At 39.4% G+C, this 21,143-nt stretch overlaps 4 protein-coding genes and 3 pseudogenes across 7 annotated transcripts; 4 read left to right on the forward strand and 3 right to left on the reverse strand.

Moving 5' to 3' along the window:
* The first annotated feature begins 36 nt into the window (after window positions 1-36).
* LOC104735291 (uncharacterized) lies at window positions 37-6,088 on the forward strand (annotated as a pseudogene). Its single transcript, XR_015577638.1, has 21 exons — window positions 37-387; window positions 533-584; window positions 707-892; window positions 1,000-1,599; window positions 1,684-2,367; window positions 2,473-2,604; window positions 2,698-2,777; window positions 2,911-3,005; window positions 3,096-3,163; window positions 3,253-3,354; window positions 3,440-3,552; window positions 3,634-3,741; window positions 3,833-3,908; window positions 3,998-4,134; window positions 4,228-4,387; window positions 4,473-4,652; window positions 4,739-5,013; window positions 5,092-5,259; window positions 5,352-5,588; window positions 5,673-5,831; window positions 5,950-6,088. The product of XR_015577638.1 is annotated as an uncharacterized LOC104735291 (transcript).
* On the forward strand, window positions 6,060-7,171 carry LOC104735290 (isoaspartyl peptidase/L-asparaginase 1-like; annotated as a pseudogene). Its single transcript, XR_015577639.1, has 3 exons — window positions 6,060-6,248; window positions 6,325-6,411; window positions 6,499-7,171. The product of XR_015577639.1 is annotated as an isoaspartyl peptidase/L-asparaginase 1-like (transcript).
* Window positions 7,172-7,185: 14 nt separating this feature from the next.
* On the reverse strand, window positions 7,186-8,792 carry LOC104735293 (uncharacterized; annotated as a pseudogene).
* A 264-nt stretch (window positions 8,793-9,056) lies between these two features.
* Window positions 9,057-10,493, forward strand: LOC104735294 (polyubiquitin). The gene is made up of 2 exons (XM_010455056.3): window positions 9,057-9,231; window positions 9,401-10,493. The coding sequence occupies exon 2, from the start codon at window positions 9,401-9,403 to the stop codon at window positions 10,316-10,318; it is 918 nt and encodes a 305-aa protein (XP_010453358.2). The 5' UTR covers window positions 9,057-9,231; the 3' UTR covers window positions 10,319-10,493.
* A 534-nt stretch (window positions 10,494-11,027) lies between these two features.
* LOC104735295 (protein EMSY-LIKE 3) lies at window positions 11,028-14,485 on the reverse strand. The gene is made up of 11 exons (XM_087480505.1): window positions 14,122-14,485; window positions 13,570-13,686; window positions 13,105-13,307; window positions 12,895-13,004; window positions 12,581-12,809; window positions 12,298-12,471; window positions 12,130-12,198; window positions 11,812-12,048; window positions 11,656-11,724; window positions 11,468-11,568; window positions 11,028-11,377 (listed from the first exon to the last, which is right to left on the reverse strand). Exons 2-10 carry the CDS (start codon window positions 13,595-13,597, stop codon window positions 11,494-11,496), a joined length of 1,194 nt encoding a protein of 397 aa, XP_087336631.1. The 5' UTR covers window positions 13,598-13,686; window positions 14,122-14,485; the 3' UTR covers window positions 11,028-11,377; window positions 11,468-11,493.
* Window positions 14,486-14,684: 199 nt separating this feature from the next.
* On the forward strand, window positions 14,685-18,332 carry LOC104735296 (uncharacterized). Its single transcript, XM_010455058.3, has 8 exons — window positions 14,685-15,087; window positions 15,692-15,801; window positions 16,010-16,066; window positions 16,158-16,457; window positions 16,691-16,938; window positions 17,104-17,410; window positions 17,498-17,771; window positions 17,917-18,332. Exons 1-8 carry the CDS (start codon window positions 14,743-14,745, stop codon window positions 18,169-18,171), a joined length of 1,896 nt encoding a protein of 631 aa, XP_010453360.2. The 5' UTR covers window positions 14,685-14,742; the 3' UTR covers window positions 18,172-18,332.
* A 77-nt stretch (window positions 18,333-18,409) lies between these two features.
* Window positions 18,410-21,007, reverse strand: LOC104735297 (5-formyltetrahydrofolate cyclo-ligase, mitochondrial-like). 2 transcript variants are annotated; one of them, XM_087480507.1, is made up of 8 exons: window positions 20,212-21,007; window positions 19,998-20,132; window positions 19,558-19,722; window positions 19,417-19,458; window positions 19,289-19,334; window positions 18,900-18,970; window positions 18,687-18,813; window positions 18,410-18,605 (listed from the first exon to the last, which is right to left on the reverse strand). In XM_087480507.1, exons 1-8 carry the CDS (start codon window positions 20,453-20,455, stop codon window positions 18,599-18,601), a joined length of 837 nt encoding a protein of 278 aa, XP_087336633.1. In that variant the 5' UTR covers window positions 20,456-21,007; the 3' UTR covers window positions 18,410-18,598. The 2 variants fall into 2 exon arrangements, with proteins under 2 accessions (XP_087336633.1, XP_087336632.1); XM_087480506.1 differs by having other exon boundaries at window positions 18,410-18,592; window positions 20,212-20,839.
* Between the last annotated feature and the right edge of the window lie 136 nt (window positions 21,008-21,143).

Genomic DNA, 21,143 nt, shown 5'->3' on the forward strand with positions numbered 1-21,143 from the left:
CTAATTACTCAATGTTTTTCCAATGCTCGGTTGTATAACTTATTCGCTTGTATTTTGCATGTATTTGATCTAAAGGGAAGAAAGGGTTCTCAAACAGTCCCAGGAAGAAAGAAGAGAGACCCTGAAGACAACAGTGATGCTATGAACAAAATTCTTTGGAAGATGGTGAAAACACAAAAGGCTTTGGCTGGTGCAGAAAAGGAAGAAGAGAGCAAGTGAATGACTTGCAGACAAAATTATCGGAGAAAGAAGAGGTTTAAAAGTCAATGGAAATGTCAAAGAACCAGGTAAAACGATATCCAAGAAAAGCTTGAAGCAACAAAACGATTGGTTGCTGAGAAGGAGATGTTGATTAAGTCTATGCGGTTACAATTATCGGACACGAAGGTAACCTTTTTCAATTATGTGTCTTTAGATATATCCTTTGTGGAATCTGGTTTTAAACACAATGGAGAATACTCAGTTTGCTTCTGCACTTTATCTCACTTGTTGATAGCTTCCTTTCTCTGTTTCCACTATATCAAACTTGCAGACAAGCAAGCTGCCTGCCCTTGAGAAGACTCAATGGGAAGCAAAGACATCAGGTACGAAGGCAATCACGCTTCAAGAACAGCTAAATACTCTTGAAGGAGAAATCTCTACGATGTCGGTTTGAAAGCCCAATAAAGTCTCATAAATAAAAACTTCATTTCTTTGTTAATGGAAGGAAGGAAGGAAAACAAGTTAAAAGTTCGGTAATGGCGAGCGAGAGACGAAGCAGCGGCGGAGACGCTGTTGCGATCTCTGTCCGAAGCATTACCAAACCGTTCACGTTTCCTCCGACGGGACAATCCATGACCTTAAGATTGCCCTAAAATCCTCTTTCCCTCCCAATTTCCATCTGTATTTCAAGGTAATGCTTATTATGATTACAAGTTTCGAGTTTTTGTTTCTTCCCTTATCTGACCCTTCTTGGGAAAATATTCATGCTTTTTGTATCGTTACAATTATCTTTTGTAGAAAAATAAATTGAGTCTGAAGAGTAGAGTTGCTGCTGTTGTTAACAATGACGGTGAGTTCGTGAGTTTGGTTCCGTATGTTAAGAAGGAACAACATCCACAGACTCCAAAACCCGATTTATTAAAACCCTCATTGAGTTCTTCTGAGAGGATTCCAAAATATTCAAACTTGAAAGATGAAAACGCTAAAGCAGCTGAGAACCATCATTGTATTGGGGAGAAACGAAAACGGGATCAAGAAGCGTGTCCATATGGGTTCTTTGATTGTGTTTTGGAGTCTGATTGTAAAGATGCATTTAAAAGTCAGAACACAGAGAAGCTTGCTGGGGTTTTGAAGTCTAGGATTTGCTTGACATCTCCAAGTACTACAAAATGCTTGATGTCATGGGATACAAGAACTAGCTCTTTGTGTTCTTGTCCAGATTGGGTGAAGTTGTCTATGGAGACATTCGCGTTTTTGAATCTTTTTTCGTCTCTTATTCAATCACTTGGAGAGAAGTTGTATATAACCCGCTTGAAGGAATCTCTTTTCCGGTTAGCAATGTCTGGAGTTCGTGTTGGTATACAAGACGTTAAGAATCTCTCAGTTATATGCCCCAAGGTGATTGTTCTATATCTTTTTTCAAGTATACTTACTTATTTTGTGACTAAATGTTTTTATATGTAACCGCAATGGTTGTTGTAGGTTGTGAAGGTTATCACTGATGACTTTGAAGCTGTGAACCATGAGAATGCTATAGTTATAGCTGATTATCCGGAGACAGATGTAAAACCAGGTCGTAAGAAAACTCCACTTGCAAAGGTCTTTAGTGCCATGAAAAAACGGGAGACTTCCTTTAAGTCTGAATTGTGGGAGTCAATCAAATCACTACTGGTAAAGAATAGAGGTGAGTGTGGAATAGCTATTTCCTTGGAGGACATGCTTAAATTTGCCAGCCAAGGTAGAGCTTTTTGTGGAAACAAAGCTAGAGAGGCTGGGAAAGCCACTTCTTTCTCTGGTTCTCGTAAATCCCACACTTTGTGTCATGACACAAATCCACTGCAACCATCGGAGATGGTCGAACATCTCAGGAATGGTATTGGATCTAAAGGACAGGTTGTTCACGTTGAAGTTATCAATGCTAGAAAATCTGCCTGCGTCGAAATGTTAGATGAGCTCTCAGAAACCACCAAGTCTGCCTTGAAAAGAATTGGACTCAATAGATTTTATAGCCATCAGGCTGAAGCAATTTCAGCAGCCTTGTCTGGGAAGAATGTTGTGGTTGCAACTATGACTTCCAGTGGAAAATCTCTCTGCTACAATGTGCCAGTCTTTGAGGAATTGTGCAAGGACACAGATTCTTGTGCCTTGTACTTATTTCCGACCAAGGTTACTCATCTTGTCTCTTTTTCTTTTGAGTTTTTTATGCTCAAGAGATCTTAAAACTTCTTAAAACTGCTATAATAGAAAGAGACTCTCTGTTTGTTTGAATAGACCTTAGCTCAGGATCAATTAAGAGCATTGTCTGATTTGATAAAAGGATACGAAGAAAACATAAACATGGGAGTGTACGATGGTGATACTCCTTTTAAGGATAGAACAAGGCTGAGGAGTAATGCTAGACTGGTAATTTCTTATTGTCATTTTTCCCCCAATAGAATAGTGTTCCATTCACTTACATAGTTCTCTAACTAACATTATTGGAGTTTATGCATGTAGCTGATCACAAATCCTGATATGTTACATATGTCAATTATGCCTCTCCATGGACAATTTAGCCGGATTTTATCTAACCTTAGGTAACACATTTTCCTATATATCTCCTCTCATTTTAAGTTTGACTAATTTCAGTGGAAGCATTGCAAGACATGAATTGATATATTGCAAGCCAATATATCAATAATGATTTAAGTTCTAAGTTGATTATTTCAGGTATGTTGTGATCGATGAAGCCCATACTTACAAGGGACCATTTGGCTGCCACACAGCCCTTATATTGAGAAGACTTCGCCGCCTGTGCTCCCATGGTGCAATACTGATCCCCTGGTTAAACCAATATAGTCTTCATTACGAATTTCATCCATTTTTGAATTGATCGAACATATCTTACTTTCCAGTTTATGGTGCCAATCCTTCCTTCATGTTTTGCACTGCAACTTCTGCTAATCCTCGACAGCATTGCATTGTAGGCCTACATTGTCAATTATATGGATAAAATATTCGCATATCCAAATCTATCATACTGGATCAGAACGTGATTTTCTGTTGGTGTAGGAGCTTGTAAACCTATCTGAGCTCGAGCTGATAGAAAATGATGGAAGTCCTTCCTCTGAAAAGCTTTTTGTCCTGTGGAATCCATCAGTTCTTCCAACAAGTGTATAATTCAGTTTCCTTGATTTTTTTTTGTAATCAATTCTAAAACTTTATTTACTCAAATTTTCCTTAATCTATTGTATCACAGAAACCTGAAGAAAGTTCGAAATTCGTGAGTAGTAGTGAAGCTGCTGCAGGTAAACCATGGGGAGCTATTGCAGGTAAACAACCATCTGGAGCTGCTGCCGATACACCATCAAGGTAATTTTTGAGTCATTGGCCTTTCTAACAAGAAATCAAAATGTATTTTCATCTATAGCTAACATGAGATATCATTTACAGCCCAGCTTCTGTAGTTTCACACCTCTTCGCGGAGATGGTTCAGCATGGCCTACGTTGCATTGCTTTTTGTCCATCTGGCAAACTCTGTGAACTTGTTTTGTGTTTGACGTAAGTCATCTTCTTTACCGCTGATAGTAAAAAAAAAATCACACTAGAGTATTTGATTGATGGAGTTTGACATTTGTTAAATATGCCGCAGACGTGAAATTCTAGAAAAGTCTGCCCCTCATTTGGTTGAAGCCATATCCTCATATCGTGGAGGCTACATTGCTGAGGTACATTTTCTATTTTTTATGTGTCTGAACTCTGGTGTTGTTTGTAGATGAATTGCGTTTACCGGATCAATATTTTCAATATTTTGCAGGACCGGAGGAAAATAGAGAGCGATTTATTTGGTGGAAAGCTTTGTGGTATTGCTGCAACAAACGCACTTGAGTTGGGGATTGATGTTGGTCATATCGATGTAACTCTTCATTTAGGTTTTCCCGGCAGTATTGCCAGGTAAATCAGTTTGATTGGTTCTTTTATTTTCTCTCTTAGAACTGAAATTCCATAAGGTGCAGCTGACAATGACTGATCACTTTTGAGTTTCAGTCTTTGGCAGCAAGCCGGGCGATCTGGAAGACGACAACGGCCTTCTCTTGCCGTATATGTTGCCTTTGCTGGTCCGCTTGACCAATACTTCATGAAACTTCCGAACAAACTCTTTCGTAGCCCAATCGAGTGTTGCGTTATTGATTCTCAAAATGAGCAGGTTGATAGTATACTGTTTGGATTCTTGTGCCATCTAACTCCAGCTGAGATTATACTGACTTGCTTTGATACTTCTCTTCTTGTAGGTCCTTGTGCAGCATTTGGCTTGTGCTGCTCTTGAGCATCCGTTGAGCTTGCAGTATGATGAACAACACTTTGGTTCTGGCATAAGCGACGCTCTTGGGTCACTCAGGAACAAAGGATACTTGAGTTTTGATCCATCCCGTGATTCTTCTTCTAGAATATGGACCTATATTGGTCGAGAGGTAAATATCCGAGCAGTTACTTTGAAAAATACAACCCAAAACCTAGTTTCCTTGCTCTAAACATTTGCTGGTTAATATTTTCTCAGAAAAAGCCTACTAAGAAAGTCTCTATCCGGGCCATAGAGGCGGTAAGATACAGAGTCGTGGAGAAAAAAAGTGAAGATCTTCTCGATGAAAAATCGAGGAAAGCAAAGCTTTTTTCCAGGTATATGAAGGAGCTGTTTATATGAACCAAGGAAGGACCTATCTGGTGACCAGTCTGGATACAAAAGAAAAGATAGCTTTGTGTGAATTAGCAGACGTGGATTACTACACCAGGACTCGGGATTACACTGATATCCATGTAACTGGTGGTAAAACTGTAAGTATAAACGTTGTTGTTTCCTGTGTGATAGTTCTGAATCTTTGCGCAAAATTCATTACTAAGTTCATGTTTCAGGCTTGCGCATTAAAGGCTCTTAAGAACCAACTTAATAAGACAACAGCACAAAGTAATGCATGTAGAGTGACAACAAAGTGGCTTGGATTTCTTCGTATCCGAAGAAGAAACGATGAAGTAATTGATGATGTTGAGCTTTCACTCCCAAGTTACTCTTACCAATCACAGGTTTGTCTTTAACCTGAAGCCTCAAACACACACTCTTACAGTCTTTCTGTTTACGCTGTGATTTTTAAGTCTGGTTTATGGATAATAAACAGGCTGTTTGGATTCAAGTGCCTGAGTCAGTAAAATCAGAAGTGGAGGGGAATAAGTTATCATTCCGTGCTGGTTTACATGCCGCTTGTCACACTCTTCTCCACGTTGTTCCACTATTTGTGCGTTGCAACTATTCAAACTTGGCTCCAGAATGCCCAAATCCGCAAGAGCAACGCTATTTCCCAGCGAGAATCTTACTATATGATCGTCATCGTGGAGGAACTGGCATCTCCGCCAAGGTAAATTGTGAAAGCAAAAAATCTCAAAGATTTATTTGTTGAATTTGGATGATAAGTAACTCTTGAACATTTCCGGCTCTGCAGATCCGTCCAATGTTCACGGAGCTTCTAGAAGCGGCTCTTGATCTCTTAAAGTCTTGCCGCTGCTCAGCTGAAACAGGTTGCCCGAGTTGCGTTCAGATTTATGGTTGCCAAGGGTACAATGAGCTCATACATAAGGAATCAGCCATCCTGATCATACAGGTAAACAACTAACAAAAAAACTATTTTGATTTCTTTCTCACTCTTTTCTATATATATATATTACCAAAACTTATGAACACAAAGCCTGATCCTTGTTATACAATAATATTGTGCTTAGGGAGGTTTGGAGTCGGAGAGATCATATTTCGGAGACCAAGATGAATCATCATGAGAGTTATGTGAAACAGTCATGTGGCCGGATCGGAGTTTACACTTTACAGTAAAGGTTCTGTCTTAACTACTCAAGGCACTGTTGAAATGGAAGCTTCCATAATGGAAGGTAAAACCAAAAGATGTGGAGCTGTCTGTGGTCTGACCACTGTCGTTAATCTCATCTCTTTATCTCGCCTCGTCATGGAGAAAACTCCTCATATATATCTTGCATTCGATGCTGCTGAAGCTTACGCTAGAGCACATGTCAGTCAGTGTACATATAGCTATTTGACTTTGTATTGATCCATTGTAAAGCTTTCTCTGAACTTTGTTTTTCTAGGGAGTTGAGACGGTCGATTCTAGCCATTTCATAACTCCTGAAAACATTGCAAGGCTAAAGCAGGCCAAAGAATTCAATCGAGTCCAGGTACTATGTTTATTCTCTTTAGAAACCAAGTTCTTGAGGCTTGTCTTCATGTGATACTAAACAAAACTTTAAATTCCTTCAAAACAGTTGGATTACACGGCCCCTACTCCTCCGAAAGAACTTGAAAATTGTGGCGACAGCCAAATTGGAACAGTCGGATGTGTAGCCGTAGACAGTGCCGGGAATCTAGCTTCGGGCTACATCAACTGGTGGTTATGTCAACAAGATGGTTGGCAGAATTGGGGATACGCCAGGCATTGGCGCAGGAACATACGCTAACCACCTTTGTGCCGTCTCAGCTACAGGTAAAGGAGAAGAGATCATCCGTGGAACCGTGGCTAGAGACGTGGCTGCACTCATGGAGTATAAAGGCTTGTCTTTGACCGAGGCAGCAGCTTATGTTGTTGACCAATCCGTTCCCAGAGGAAGCTGTGGACTCGTTGCTGTCTCTGCCGTTTAACACTACCGGTATGTTCAGGGCTTGTGCTACCGAAGATGGTTACTCTGAGATCGCAATCTGGCCAAACAACTGATACCACTAGACTTGCTTGCAGTGTTTAGAATCGGTTTGAATCGTAGTCGGATCAGTAAAGTTAAAACAAAAGGGTTAAGATGCAAACTAATAAAACCATCATTGTTTGTTTGTTACGGGTTCTCTTTAGGCTTTCGTGTTCACTATAAGTCTATAATACAATAAGGAGTTTGTATCACAAAAATGGGTTTATGCTAATATGACCGGAAGAAGGTATTTACATTGGAATCTTGGACTCAGTTTTATACAATTTCAGCGCCGGCGGATTAAGGGAGATCTTCAGATTGGAGTAGCGACTGAACTTCCGCGGCCAAATCCTCGGCAGTTGGAGAAGTGCACCAAATCTTGCAAATGTACCGCATGACTAACAATAACGTAGAGACGAAGATACCTAAGGCAAATTCTTTAGAAACCAATCCCACGAAGCAAACTAGACTGAGTATTCCTGCAAAACGGCTCATATGACCAGAGACTGATTTGATGGTGATGTTCTCTTCCAGCACTTCAATGACTCGGAAGAACACATACGAAACAGACGAGACTCCAAAATAAACCGGGGAAAGATTAGTTTCCTCAAGTGATCCCATGGCTAATCCAATCTGGACAAACACCATGGCTCCTCCAAGACCCGCCAAGATGACAAGATTTAACTTCTCTGAGCTGCAGCTTGAATCTAGGGATGAAGGGTTTAGGGTTTCGTGGCTCTTAAGGTACTTCACGAGATACCAGAAACTAACGAGAGCTGTAGAAGAAGCCAATCTGATTGCGAACTCCACGGACACAATTGCTACGAGGCATGCTAGAGCAGATAATCCAAGCATGTGGCTGATCCAATCGGCGAAACGTTTGACCACCACGTCGTCCTCGAATTCAGCGACGATCACGAAGAGAACGTAAGCGACAGAGCAGAGGCCGAAGTAAAGGGGTGGGAACCAAGTCGCTTTAGTGCCCATGGCAAACGCCACCTGGTCGTATCCCATGGCCAGCATCATAATCGCCAGAGTCAAGTTATGGAGCTTCTCAGATCTTTCGCTAGCCATTTCTTTGTTTCTTTTGTTCTTGAAAGTTGAAAAGTAAGAGATCTGAGAGATGAGGCGGCTTATATTGGTGAAAGTGAGAACTATAAACGGTTAAAACTAACTAATTAACTAACTTTTTGATTAATTTGATTATTTATGTTTGTATCAGAAATTTTTCTTAAGCAGCTTTTAATTTTGAACGTTTGGATACTCTCTCTCCATAAGAGTTTGCTTAGGCGTAGCAATGATATAAAAAGATGGTTTTACTTCTGGTGGGAAACCAAAATGCTTCAACTAGCTAGAGAAGATTTGATGAAAATCTCAAAGAAAAAAGAAAAAAAAAAATCTCAAAGAAATTAACAAAAAAAAAAGAAAGAAACTAACATAAAAGAAACTGTTGAGGTGGGGATGAGTTTACTTTACAAACTGAATGAACGAAAGAGAAGAGCAAAACGGAACCGAGCCACAAAGAAGAAGGTATTGCAATCCATAGAAGGACTTGGTGAGAAACGGTGTGGACCAAAAGCATGAGGATGGCAACATTACTGAACAAGTGGCTCACGCGTCCTAACACGGCTGTGAAAGGATGCGACACGGAAGCATACCCTATCACGCCAGTAATGTATTGAAAAATCACCATCCCGATAACACTATCTCCCCAAACGTGGGGGTAATTTGGTAGTAAAGGCCAGAACAAGCAAGTCTCGACGGTGACGATGAGCAAGTGCATCGTTACGACGTAGATTAAAGAATTGGTCCACCCTAATGCGAGCGTTAGGAATTCAGGTAGGATTTGATCGTCGTCATCAAAGCCTTTTCCGCTCATGATTGACTTTTGTTGTTTGTATGGTTTGTTTAGTTTTTTCTCTCATTCTTATTTCAAAAATATCATATATTACTTTCGGCTGAGGGTTTAACCTAATTGTGCTTGTTCTTTATTGGGATTTTTTTGGTTTGATTTTCAGTTTAAATGGAAAAAAAAAATGTAAGTTTAATAATTTGTTAATGGTTCTCTTTGGGCCTTCATATTTATCGGCCCGTGGACTATATAATTTGGCCCATATTCAAGAAGCTGCGTGTAAACAACGCCCAATACAAGTCATAATACATACGTGTCTAGTTCTGAGTGGCTAATGCTTCACCGCCTCAACTTCCTCGTCCTCGTCCTCATCCTCTTCGATATATAAACACCGACGACCTCTTTATCTCTTTCACAATTCAGCTTCCAATTCCTAAAACCTAATAATCAATCCCTCAATCGTGATCAAGGTAAAAGTTCTGAATCTCTAATACGATTTACTTGTTTCTTCCGATCTCAATTGAGTCTCTGTTTTCTGAATTTGGTTCGATTTGTGTTTTGGATTTTGGTAATTAGTTTCTTGATCGAATTTGATTATTTGTTTTGGTATTTATCAATCACTCTGTTTGTGAATTACAGATGCAGATCTTTGTTAAGACTCTCACCGGAAAGACAATCACCCTCGAGGTGGAAAGCTCTGACACAATCGACAACGTCAAAGCCAAGATCCAGGATAAGGAAGGTATCCCTCCGGATCAGCAAAGGCTTATCTTTGCCGGTAAGCAGCTAGAAGATGGCCGTACCTTGGCTGACTACAACATCCAGAAGGAGTCGACGCTTCATCTCGTTCTCAGGCTTCGTGGTGGTATGCAGATCTTCGTCAAGACTCTTACCGGAAAGACCATTACTTTGGAAGTGGAGAGCTCTGACACCATCGACAACGTTAAAGCTAAAATCCAAGACAAGGAGGGTATCCCACCGGACCAGCAGAGGTTGATCTTTGCCGGTAAGCAGCTTGAAGATGGCAGGACTTTGGCTGACTACAACATTCAGAAGGAGTCAACCCTTCATCTTGTTCTCAGGCTTCGTGGTGGTATGCAAATCTTCGTCAAGACGTTGACTGGAAAGACTATTACTTTGGAGGTGGAGAGCTCTGACACTATCGACAATGTTAAGGCCAAGATCCAAGACAAGGAGGGTATCCCACCGGACCAGCAGAGGTTGATCTTTGCCGGTAAGCAACTTGAAGACGGCAGGACTTTGGCTGACTACAACATTCAGAAGGAGTCTACACTTCACTTGGTCTTGCGTCTCCGTGGAGGTATGCAGATTTTTGTCAAGACTCTCACAGGCAAGACCATCACCCTCGAGGTTGAGAGCTCCGACACCATTGATAACGTGAAGGCTAAGATCCAGGACAAGGAAGGTATCCCTCCGGACCAGCAGCGTCTCATCTTCGCTGGAAAGCAGCTTGAGGATGGTCGCACATTGGCTGACTACAACATCCAGAAGGAGTCGACCCTTCACTTGGTCCTTCGTCTCCGTGGTGGTTTCTAAACTCTGTTATGGTTACGCAAAAGTTTCTTATAAAACTTGTGTATTTTGGGGCTTTACAAGTTCCCAAATAAATAATTGATGAACTATGTTTGTGGCTTTTTTATATTTCTCTTCTTTCTTTCTAATGAAAAATCGAATTAATGGAATTATAGTAAAATTCCGATGGTTTCCTCAAGTCAGCTTGTGTTAGTTATTCTTATGAGTTGTAAATTCTTGTAATGATGGATCTCTATTTTTGGATCGCTGGTGTCTTCAAACTTGATTGGGTGGTTACGGGTTTTAATTCTCCTCGCCACTTTTTGGCTTGCTTAATCAGATGTTAATACTCATCTCTAAAATAAGCATAAACCAAATCCACAAAAATGGATTCAAAAGCCAAACTGGGAGAAGTCTCCCTTAAATTATTAAATTAGGGGTTGAGACCAGAAACCCCAAGTTCATTGATGATGATTTGTCTCAGTCTTTGCTGTTCCTTGTACTACCGGAAGATGGGTTCCCTTGAGAGTTGAGAGTACTGGAAGCTCCTCGTCCTTACTTTATTAGTCCTTTTGAGTGTATTAAAGTTATATCTTTTGAAATTAGCAATTTTAATATCAGCTGTCTTTTGTTAAACTATCTGCTTTTCTTCCAAATTTCTGAAATTTCAATTGTTTTGACTAGGTAGGTTTTTTCTTTCAGGAACTAAGATTTCCCAATAGTGCTTTACTACTTCAGAACAAAAATAGAGTTGATCTAATAATTAATGTTTCTACTTTCTAATAGTTTACATGAGTAGTAGTTCTTAGTCGCTCCATCTCCCCCTAATACTAGAGTTTTGCTTTGCCCATCATCTCGTCTCTGCAACATTCTACATTTATAAGAAGTCTTATGGATTTTACAATGCTTAAGACCCTAACTTCCAAATCCAGTTACTGGAGTTATGTGGCACACAAATGTCATCAAATCCTTCCCCTAAACAAAATACATCCATACAACTTTTGGAATCTCCCTCATCAATTCACATTTCGCCACCACCATCTACAACACTTTTTAGCAAGTCTAAAGCTCCGCCTCCATCATCTGCATTTAAGCCAAAATCCACAGCCACGTTATAACTTCAATTTAAACACACACATTGATCCAAAGAGCAGACAGAAGAAAGATGTGAACCTGAGGTAATCTGGAAGGGCCCCCTATCAAATATTACCACTTTCTCCGTCTGATATTTCTTCAAGCTTTGCGATTGCATCCATAAGAGCTAGTTCATGATCCTACAATTTCCAAGTAAAACAATAAAATCAGCTTCTCTTTTCATTATAGCAACGACCAGATTCAACAGCAAATGTATTGGTTCTTACTCTCAGCACTCTCTTTGCCTTCTCTACCTCTGCTGGGTTGGGGTTAACTGACCCAAAAACTTTTTCTATCTGTTACAAAAATATAAACAAAGTGATAGTCAGATCATAACATATTGCAAACATTCATTTACCATATCGAAAACCTTGGATGATTACCTCTTTTATCAGTGTATCAGTGTGGAGAATTTCAATTTCGCCTAAAGCTTTCTTCCCGATGCCATTCTGTGTCTTTGGTTGCTGCATCTTCATGCTTCCCCTACCTCTACCACCCACATTGCTTGTAGGAACACCACGAGCCACAGATTTTGTACTTCCACGGCCTTGCCCTGGATGTCCTCCTTTACGAGAAACCCCAGGATCTTCACCTTCCCATCTGATATCTCCCGGAGATATCTATATATAAAGAACATTCAGAATCATATATGAAGAAGGATCCAAAAGATGAGCTCTTACAAAAACTGAAATCATAATTACCTCTTTAAGATTAACCCATTCCCAAGTTTCATTCCCAGTGTTAATATCATACACTAAAGCATGCCGCCCCTAATCAATGTTGAATAAAAGGAAATATATAATATCAGAAAAACAGAGATTTGGCACTAAAACACTAATATATATATATAGCACAGAAAGATACGATACCTCAACAGGGTTGTAGTCAGTTATAACAGCTTCATAGAAATGATTGTCCTCAGGCCACTTCGTCCATACCTTCCTTCCAATCAACGGGTCATATGATCCCGATTCACCTGGTTCATTTGTTAAAGCGCCAGCCTGGGGCCTTCCAGCAATGCCTGTAGGTGGGTACTGCATCGACTTCATCGAGCACAAAGAAATGAAATATTCTCACCCCTTAGTCAATGAAGAATATAACAACACGATTCACAGTAAAAACAGTAAAGAGTCATGTAGCATCATGACTTACTGTTTTCGGCTTCTTGGTCTTTGGACCTGGTGGAGGACCTCCCCTTCTGATAGCAGATGAGGATGGTTGCATCGAAGGGTGCATAGAAGGAGATGGTGGTCCCATCGCTAATGAGGCGATTGATTGTGATGTCTTTTGCTTTTTACGTGATCCTGAGACAGCTGGACTCGGAGCATCATGAACCAGCTGAGGAACACTCGACTGAACGTTGTTTACCTTTCTCCATTCCCTGACATGATTTCAAATTAACATTGTTGGCTACAAAGTTGTTTTTGATTGATTGCAGTGATGTTTTAATAACATATGAAACAAACCTTATTCGCCTGATCATTTCATCAGCGTTAACCCTTGATAACAGCTCTCTGTGTTCTTCATCAGACACCCGAAGTTCTTTTCTGAGTTCAGTGATCAAAGTTTCTTTCTCCTGAAGAACAAAAGGAAGAAAGATAAGCTTATCTTGGGTTAGATGGTGAAATTACATAAACATGGAATAACTAAATGATGAAAACAAGCAAAATAAGTACCCAGGTAATAGCATCAGACTGGGCTTTAAAAGCGCGGAGTATCGAGCTGTAAGCTTCTTGCTCAATGAGATGAATTTGAGTTTCCATGTCATTGTGCACACGTGATAAAGGAGCAGAATTGAGAACTGAAGGCCTCCCATTGCCAGCAGGTCTGGTTCTTTGATATCTACCTTGATGTGATGGAGGCAGGTCATCATCCGTACCTGAGTTCACGAAACAAATACATTTACACAATCAAAACATAGTAAATAAGTTTGAAGATAGACGAGAAAAGAGTCAGTAAACAACATTGAACAAGAAGAGAATACTCGAGCTTTTTGAGATAATGCTTTGTCAGTTAAAAGCATTGAACACAATTACATTAAAAAAAAAAAAAAAAAAAAAGCACATCCAAATTGTGGACAGGAGAGAAAGAGAGAATAAGGACAAAAACTACTACTATCATTGAAAGAACATAAGACTCACCACTACTATCAGAAGGTCGGTAATCCATCTGTGTCCTCTCCCCGATTATTCTTTACAGGGAACTTAAAGAAATCGTAACGTGGGATGATACCTGTCTTAGTTGCACCAAAGCACGAGCTGCACAAGCACAACCAAGTAAACAACTTCAAAAAGAGGAAAAAAACCAAAACCTTAACTCTCATAGCAGAGCATACGAAGACCTTCACTTTTCAGGTCAAAACTGGAACTCTCAGAGCACGAAAGGCACTAACTTTTGAACTTTAAACCTTGTTGGCACAGCAAATTACACTATCCAAAAAACGCAGGTCAAAGTTCTTAAACTCAAGCTAAACAGAAATTTATTGCAAGCTCGTACTTTCTGAATCATACAAGAATTCGAAATTTCTACGAACTTTCTGAATTTTCTAATTTCCAAGCAAAGAACAACAATTTCATAAACCCTAATTTCAGACAAAACTAGGCACATCAATGGTAAGCTTTCAAGATGAACAAAACTTGAATTGGGGATGAAGAATGTAAGATCAAGAAGAAGAAAAAAACAGAAAAAAATACCTTGTTTGGATCTATTCTCGAAATCTTCGATCAACCATGGAAAAAATTACTCCCGAGAGATCATAGATTTGAGCAGACAAACACAAATCTATAAAAATCAGAAAGATCAAGGAAGAAGACTCTTCTCTCTCTCGGGTCCAAGTCGAATTTCACAAAGGTTAGGATCTCCAAGAAGAACACGCCGCGGAAAAATTGAAGAATTACAGTAAGAAACAAATCGTGATGAATTTTTCCGAAGAGATCTATGAGTCGCGGACGTGAATCCACTTATTATTTTGTGCCCTAATTTTTTTTTTCCTCAGTTGATAGGTTGGTTTGAGTTACACGAACGACGGCAACTTTTGTCGTTTCACTACGACTTCCCATATCTCTTTTTTGGTTCTATCTTAAACCCGGATTATTTTCGGTTCTGTCTTAAACCCGGTTTAGACAATGTTTTTATTCACAATCAAGAATCGATTTGGATAGAAATATACACAAAACAAAACAGATTAATAAGTAAACCGACATTGTGAATCGATCTGAACCGGTACAAAACCAAAGAAGGTCGGTTCGGTCCAAAAATTGAAAAAATTAAACAAGTTTTCTTTCCAAAATAATAATTTGTGAAGGAAAGAAGAAATGTTGGTGCGTGTGTGTTGTCCGTCGTCTCTCTTCTACCTCCGACCGCTTCATCTCTTCAGTTCAACTTCGAAACTCCCTTTTTGTCCCTCCTTTCGCCGACAATTTCGATTGACCCGATCTTCTTCCTTCGGTCGGATGGAGTCTTCTCCGGCTTCGTCTTCGTCTCCGACGCCTGTAACGGATTCGTCTGCTGATTCTTTAGCGAAAGATCTGCAGAATCAAACTCTTGGAGCTGTTGATGAAGGTGTTAAGGTTAAACGAAAGCTCGAAGATTTTAACTGGGACCACTCCTTTGTTAAGGAATTGCCTGGTGATCCCAGAACCGATGTTATCTCCCGTGAGGTATCTTTTTTTTTTTTTTTTTTTTCGATCTTTGATAGGAGAGAATAAGGAAGAATCTTGATTTTGCTTTTTTTATTTCTCTGTCAGTAATTGATGTGGTTTTTAATCTTGTGATTCATGTCTTAATAGAAAAAAGTTATATTTAGTGTTGTTTAATTTGGAATCATCAAGTTGGTATTTGTACTTTGTTGGTAGAGTGGTTGTGTACTCAGGCGAAAGATTTCATTTTTATTTTTATTTTTCTTCTGTTTCTTGTTGCCCATTTGAAGTTGTCTGCAATGTGTTCTTTCGGAACATTATGTGTGAATCTGCCATGTTTTAGTTGTGCTCATTCATTAATATATTCCCAGTAAGCTAATTTATTGTAATGTTATATATAGTGTTGTTTAATTTGGAATCATGGAGTTGATATTTGTACTTTGTTGGTAGAGTGGATTGTACTCAGGCTAAAGATTTCAATTTTATTTGGATGTTTCTTCTGCTTCTTATTGCTCATTTTGAAGGCTACAAAATTGGAAGTTATCTGGAACGTTATGTGTGAATCTGCCATGTTTTAGTTGTGCTCATTTATAAATTTCATTTTCTTGTTTATTGTAATGTTCAGGTATTGCATGCTTGCTATTCAAAAGTTTCCCCATCAGTAGAAGTAGATGATCCTCAGCTTGTAGCATGGTCTGATTCTGTTGCAGAGCTTTTGGATTTGGATCCTAAAGAGTGAGTTTGATTCTTTATGGTCAGACTAAAGTCTAAGTGTTTGGTGCAGAAGATAATTGGGTTTTCACTGTCTTTGTTAAACACTTAATTGACGCCATTGTTTCCAATTCACCTTCTTAAGAGTGTTGCACTTTAATATTAGTTGCTATTTCGAAACCCTTTTCTCTTTCTACTTTTGACTTATGGCAAAATTCTTTGGAACTTTCAGATTTGAAAGGCCAGATTTCCCTCTCATGCTGTCCGGTGCTAAACCTTTGCCAGGAGCGTATGTGTTCCTTATCCAAATCCGATTTTTAAGTCCGACCTTCTCAAATCCAAAGTCTCTATTCTCAGATATTGGTATATTTTTGCTACAGAATGCCTTATGCTCAATGCTATGGAGGACACCAGTTTGGCATGTGGGCTGGTCAACTAGGTGATGGTCGTGCCATAACTCTGGGAGAGGTTTTGAACTCCAAAGATGAAAGGTGGGAACTTCAGCTTAAAGGTGCAGGTAGGACTCCATATAGCCGTTTTGCTGATGGGCTCGCAGTGCTCCGTAGTAGCATCAGGGAGTTCCTTTGCAGTGAATCTATGCATTGTCTTGGAATCCCTACCACGCGTGCCCTTTGTCTTCTAACCACAGGTCAAGATGTCACTCGCGACATGTTTTATGAGTATGTCCAAAACCTTCCAGACTCTTTATGTTCGTCCTCTGCTTAAAAGTTCACATCTCCAACAAGTATAAAAAAAATTTTAGGCCTCATATGATTAGGGAGTGAACATGGGCATGATCAACTTGGAAGTATTTAACCAACTGGACTAAGCCTCTAGTAGAGAAAAATTTATCTAGAAAATTTGGCTTCTAGATGGTTGACTACTCCTATTGTTTTGCATTTTGCATTTGCAGTGGCAATCCGAAGGAAGAACCTGGCGCAATTGTTTGCAGGGTTTCTCAATCATTTCTCCGCTTTGGGTCATACCAAATACATGCTTCTAGAGGAAAAGAGGATCTAGATATTGTTCGGAAGTTGGCAGACTATGCCATTAGGCATCATTTCCCACATATAGAGAGCATGGATAGAAGCGATAGCTTATCTTTCAAAACCGGTGATGAAGATGATTCGGTTGTGGATCTGACTTCCAACAAATATGCAGGTATTTACCTAATGAATTATTCGTCAAAATGCAGCAGGAAATGTTCATTATTTTCTTATCTGAATCAGCATTGACATTTGTATCACGTATTATACTTTTGCTATTGGTAATTGTTATATTGATGGTCAAGATTGAACTAACTTGTGCTTTTTTTGATAATATTAGCATGGATTGTTGAAATTGCTGAGCGTACAGCTACCTTAGTTGCAAGATGGCAAGGTGTAGGTTTCACCCATGGTGTGCTCAACACTGACAATATGAGCATTTTGGGTCAAACCATTGACTATGGCCCATTTGGGTTCTTGGATGCTTTTGATCCAAGTTACACCCCGAACACCACAGATCTCCCAGGAAGAAGATACTGTTTTGCAAATCAGCCTGACATCGGTTTGTGGAATATTGCTCAATTTTCTAAGGCTCTGGCAGTTGCTCAGCTGATTAATCAAAAGGAAGCAAATTACGCCATGGAGAGGTAACTTTGTTGTCACTATTGATTTGGAGCACTATTCTTAATTATATTTGTAGGAACTACTAAAGTAGTTGAGGGGCTCATGATCAGGTACGGTGATAAATTCATGGATGAGTATCAAGCCATAATGTCAAAGAAGCTTGGTCTTTCTAAGTATAACAAGGAGGTCATTAGTAAACTTCTGAACAATATGTCTGTTGATAAAGTTGATTACACAAACTTCTTCCGGCTTCTTGCAAATGTTAAAGCAAATCCCAACACACCCGAAAATGAGCTATTGAAACCCTTGAAAGCTGTGCTTTTGGACATCGGAAAGGAGAGAAAAGAAGCATGGATCAAATGGATGCGAAGCTATATACAAGAGGTACAAATTCGTTTCTTATCCCAAAGATATCATCTTCAGTTCTTTGTAGACTATAATTTTACTTTCCACATTAGTAAACTTCCGAACAATATGTCTGTATCTTCCTGGCTAATGGAACTCCTTGTGTGTGAATTTGAAATTGCAGGTGGGTAGTAGTGAGGTATCAGATGAAGAAAGAAAAGCAAGAATGGATTCAGTGAACCCAAAGTACATTCTGAGGAACTATCTGTGCCAAAGCGCCATAGATGCAGCTGAACAAGGTGATTTCTCAGAAGTCATCAATTTGATCCGTCTAATGAAACGGCCTTACGAGGAACAGCCGGGGATGGAGAAATATGCTCGGTTGCCTCCAGCCTGGGCTTACAGGCCAGGCGTCTGCATGCTTTCTTGTTCCTCTTAGTTCTCCTTCCTACTTTTGTTTTGCTATTTATATAGAAAGAAAGAGGAAAAAGTAATACACTCTTATATGTGTATGGCTGTAATGCTTTTAAAGTGACAAGAACTTTATGTTTTCACTATTTTATTTTCACATTGAATAAAGATTTCAAAAGTACATATAAATTCCCATGAGCAAAGCTCAAGAAAAGAACTCAAGAAGCATCATCTTCTGCGTTAAAAAAAGCTTGATATCGAATAAAAGGGGTGAAAGGCCATTCGATTGAACTTCATATCTCAACATACAAGAACAAGGCTCAAATCAAGTTAAGTAAAATCTTTTACTAGCATTGACAGAAATTTGAAACTGAGTTTGCTGATTCCAGAATGCAGCCTTCAAGCGCATAACAACAAATCATCCGAGTGTCAGCTCCAAACACATGCTCCTGAGCTCACATTCTAGGATCAGAGAGAATCACACAATATAGTCAACTATAAATAAAAGATCTAAGAGAAAGCTAAAAACATTTTGTGGCGTACATTTCAATAGCCCGAGGGGTAATGGGAACCACATCAGAAGGTGTCACAAGGGCATCGATCAGAACATCCTTCGGTGTCACAGGTATACTTCCATCCTCAAGAATTTGATTAGAGTATGACAATGCAACTGCAGTAAGGAAAAAAGAACAGTGATTAGCTAAAATTTCTATTTGAAAACATTCTGTAGTATAAATTTGATTGTGGTCTCTATACCCATAAGTGGATATCTCCAGTCCTTCTCCTTCGCACGGTCCTGGTATCTCTTCAAGAAAGTGTCGTAGTAGCTTTTACCCATATGAGTTATCCATATTAACAAGTAAGGAGTAAGATTAGAATATGACAAAGCTTTTCTAGTTGCAAGTATGAAACTAAATTCTTTGGGGATGGCAAGATTTTGTATTATGACAGAAGGTTAGAGAAGAAGTGAGACTAATGATGTGCAATCGCTTTACAAAATCATACAACGACAACAAATGCTCAATAAAAGTTTCATAATTTGCGGATATGATACTGCTTTAAGATCTTCAGCAGTGCCATTAGTTTGAATCTGTAGAAGTATAGAACCATGAAGAAAAGAAAACTTAAGGTCAATGCAAACTTACCCACCACCACGACCTAAACGTCGCCCACACCTGTCAAACGCAAGACCTGACCACAAGGATTTGCAAATAAAAGTTGATTAGATACAGAGATAAGGGAAAGTTTTGGCAATGAAACAGTTTCTCCATACCTGGCAAGATAAACAAATCGATCGGTTCCTCTGCTTGCAACACTGTCAATAGATAGAAAAAAAAAGGTTTTAACTGCAAGGGGCTTTGTACTCACTATGTGAAGCTTATAGCGATGGCAACATAGATTAAAAGAACACTACCATCTTCACGTTCATTCCCTTGCGCATCAACAGGAGCTGGTTCCAGAATTTTCATGGAGTTTGCAATGAGGTCATCCATATGGGATATGTGCAGCATACGCATGTTACTATTCTTATCCTCCACCCAAGGGACATATAGCTTTTTCTTAGCCATAGTACTTGAATCTAAATAACAAAACAAAAAAAAAATGGAAAACGAATCACATCAGAGAAAAGATGCAGAGGGAGATTCCATCCCTATGTTACAATGATGTTCTTTAGTTTGGTCTGTTACTGGTTTCTCTCAGTTCCCACTGAGTATACAGAGTAAGTACTAATTCATTTGTCCTAATGATGATGGTTATGCTATTAAGCCAAGTAATTAGTGATTACAATTTTTCAATTCTGCAACATTGTTATTAATCAATCTCATGAGAATGAAATTCCAAAGAGAGATGTACCAGGACGTTGCAGAATCTCAGACAGGATTTTAGAAGTGTCGACTTCATTGAGAGACTTGCAGCTAATGTAAGCACACAGTCCCCGACATGATTTGAACCAGGGAGCTTCAAGAACAGTCTTTTGAATCGCATCATCTACAATTCAAGGCAACCTGAGATTAGATTACTATCTGTTCCAAGACCAAATAATAAAAAAAGAAGGGAGAGATTGAACCTTGTTGGGTTCGGAGAGAAGGATCCATGGCTTTTAGGGATTTGCGAACAGTGGACCGGACGACCCGTTTCTGTTTGAGAATGGAATCGAGTTCCTCTTGGCTTTTGTTAGTGGTGGTGGTGCTCATGGCTACGGGTGATAATCTGAAAACGGGTCGGGTCGAGATCTTGGGGAAGAAGAAGGTTGGTGATGATGATCTTAGTAGTAATGGTGTCGTGATACAAAAGACGCGAGCTCCACTCATTTACAGTACAAAACAGTTCTCCTTTTTTTTTTTTTGTTTATCAATAAGCTTATCGTATCTTTAACTCACTGATACGTTGAAATTTTCAGGGAGTCCATACAGTCATACAACATCAAAAATCATCTGATTGCCATAAACCAGGGATACTGCCAATCCCTAAGACTGGGCTCTAAATCAGGTGTCGTCCTCAGACTCCGATGGTCCCGCTAGCAGTAGTACTGGTCCCGCAGTGCAGTAGCACCGTCTAGGACTGATGGTTAATCCACGGAGAAGATCTTTTTATCAGCTGAGCTGTGCAATCGCAGTTAGCCTCGATGCTTATTTTGAGACATGCAAAGTTTTCTCTCTTTTTTTTTTTTTTTTTTTTTTTCTTGGGATTTTTATGGTTTGAGTTTTAGATCTCCCACGGTTTATATTTAAGAAGTTGACTAGTTTGTTATAATTTACGATTTGTGGACTAGTTGTTCCACCAAAACTAAGAGGGGTGAACATACATATGTGAAGCAAAAGGAAAAACAAAGAAAGAAGCGGTTTGTCTTTTGGAAGTGAAACAAAGTCGCGGTACGATCAAATTAGCTCTCTAAATAGCAACGAACATATCACATCCAAAGGACAAGTTTTTAACATATAATAAGTGAGAGAGAGAGAGAGAGAGAGAGAGAGAGACATAGAGAGGTCTCCCTCCATA

This window comes from Camelina sativa, chromosome 13 (genome assembly GCF_030686135.1).
Source record: "Camelina sativa cultivar CO46 ecotype springtype chromosome 13, ASM3068613v1".
Taxonomy (NCBI): Eukaryota; Viridiplantae; Streptophyta; class Magnoliopsida; order Brassicales; family Brassicaceae; genus Camelina; species Camelina sativa.

Bases quoted from the DNA above. Each gene is read 5' to 3' on its own strand.
- LOC104735296 (XM_010455058.3), top strand. From the start codon at position 14,743: ATGTTGGTGCGTGTGTGTTGTCCGTCGTCTCTCTTCTACCTCCGACCG. The intron at 16,067-16,157 runs GTATGTGTTCCT...TTTTTGCTACAG, and splicing joins GCTAAACCTTTGCCAGGAGC to AATGCCTTATGCTCAATGCT. The intron at 16,939-17,103 runs GTATTTACCTAA...TGATAATATTAG, and splicing joins GACTTCCAACAAATATGCAG to CATGGATTGTTGAAATTGCT.
- LOC104735295 (XM_087480505.1), bottom strand. From the start codon at position 13,597: ATGGATTACCGACCTTCTGATAGTAGTG. The intron at 13,308-13,569 runs GTGAGTCTTATG...TCGTGAACTCAG, and splicing joins CCGACCTTCTGATAGTAGTG to GTACGGATGATGACCTGCCT. The intron at 12,472-12,580 runs GTAAGTCATGAT...TGCTCGATGAAG, and splicing joins AGACCAAGAAGCCGAAAACA to TCGATGCAGTACCCACCTAC.
- LOC104735294 (XM_010455056.3), top strand. From the start codon at position 9,401: ATGCAGATCTTTGTTAAGACTCTCACCGGAAAGACAATCACCCTCGAG.
- LOC104735297 (XM_087480506.1), bottom strand. From the start codon at position 20,455: ATGAGTGGAGCTCGCGTCTTTTGTATCACGACACCATTACTACTAAGA. The intron at 19,723-19,997 runs GTACATCTCTCT...TTTGTTATTTAG, and splicing joins TGAGATTCTGCAACGTCCTG to ATTCAAGTACTATGGCTAAG. The intron at 19,335-19,416 runs GTATGGAGAAAC...CCTTGTGGTCAG, and splicing joins CGATTTGTTTATCTTGCCAG to GTCTTGCGTTTGACAGGTGT.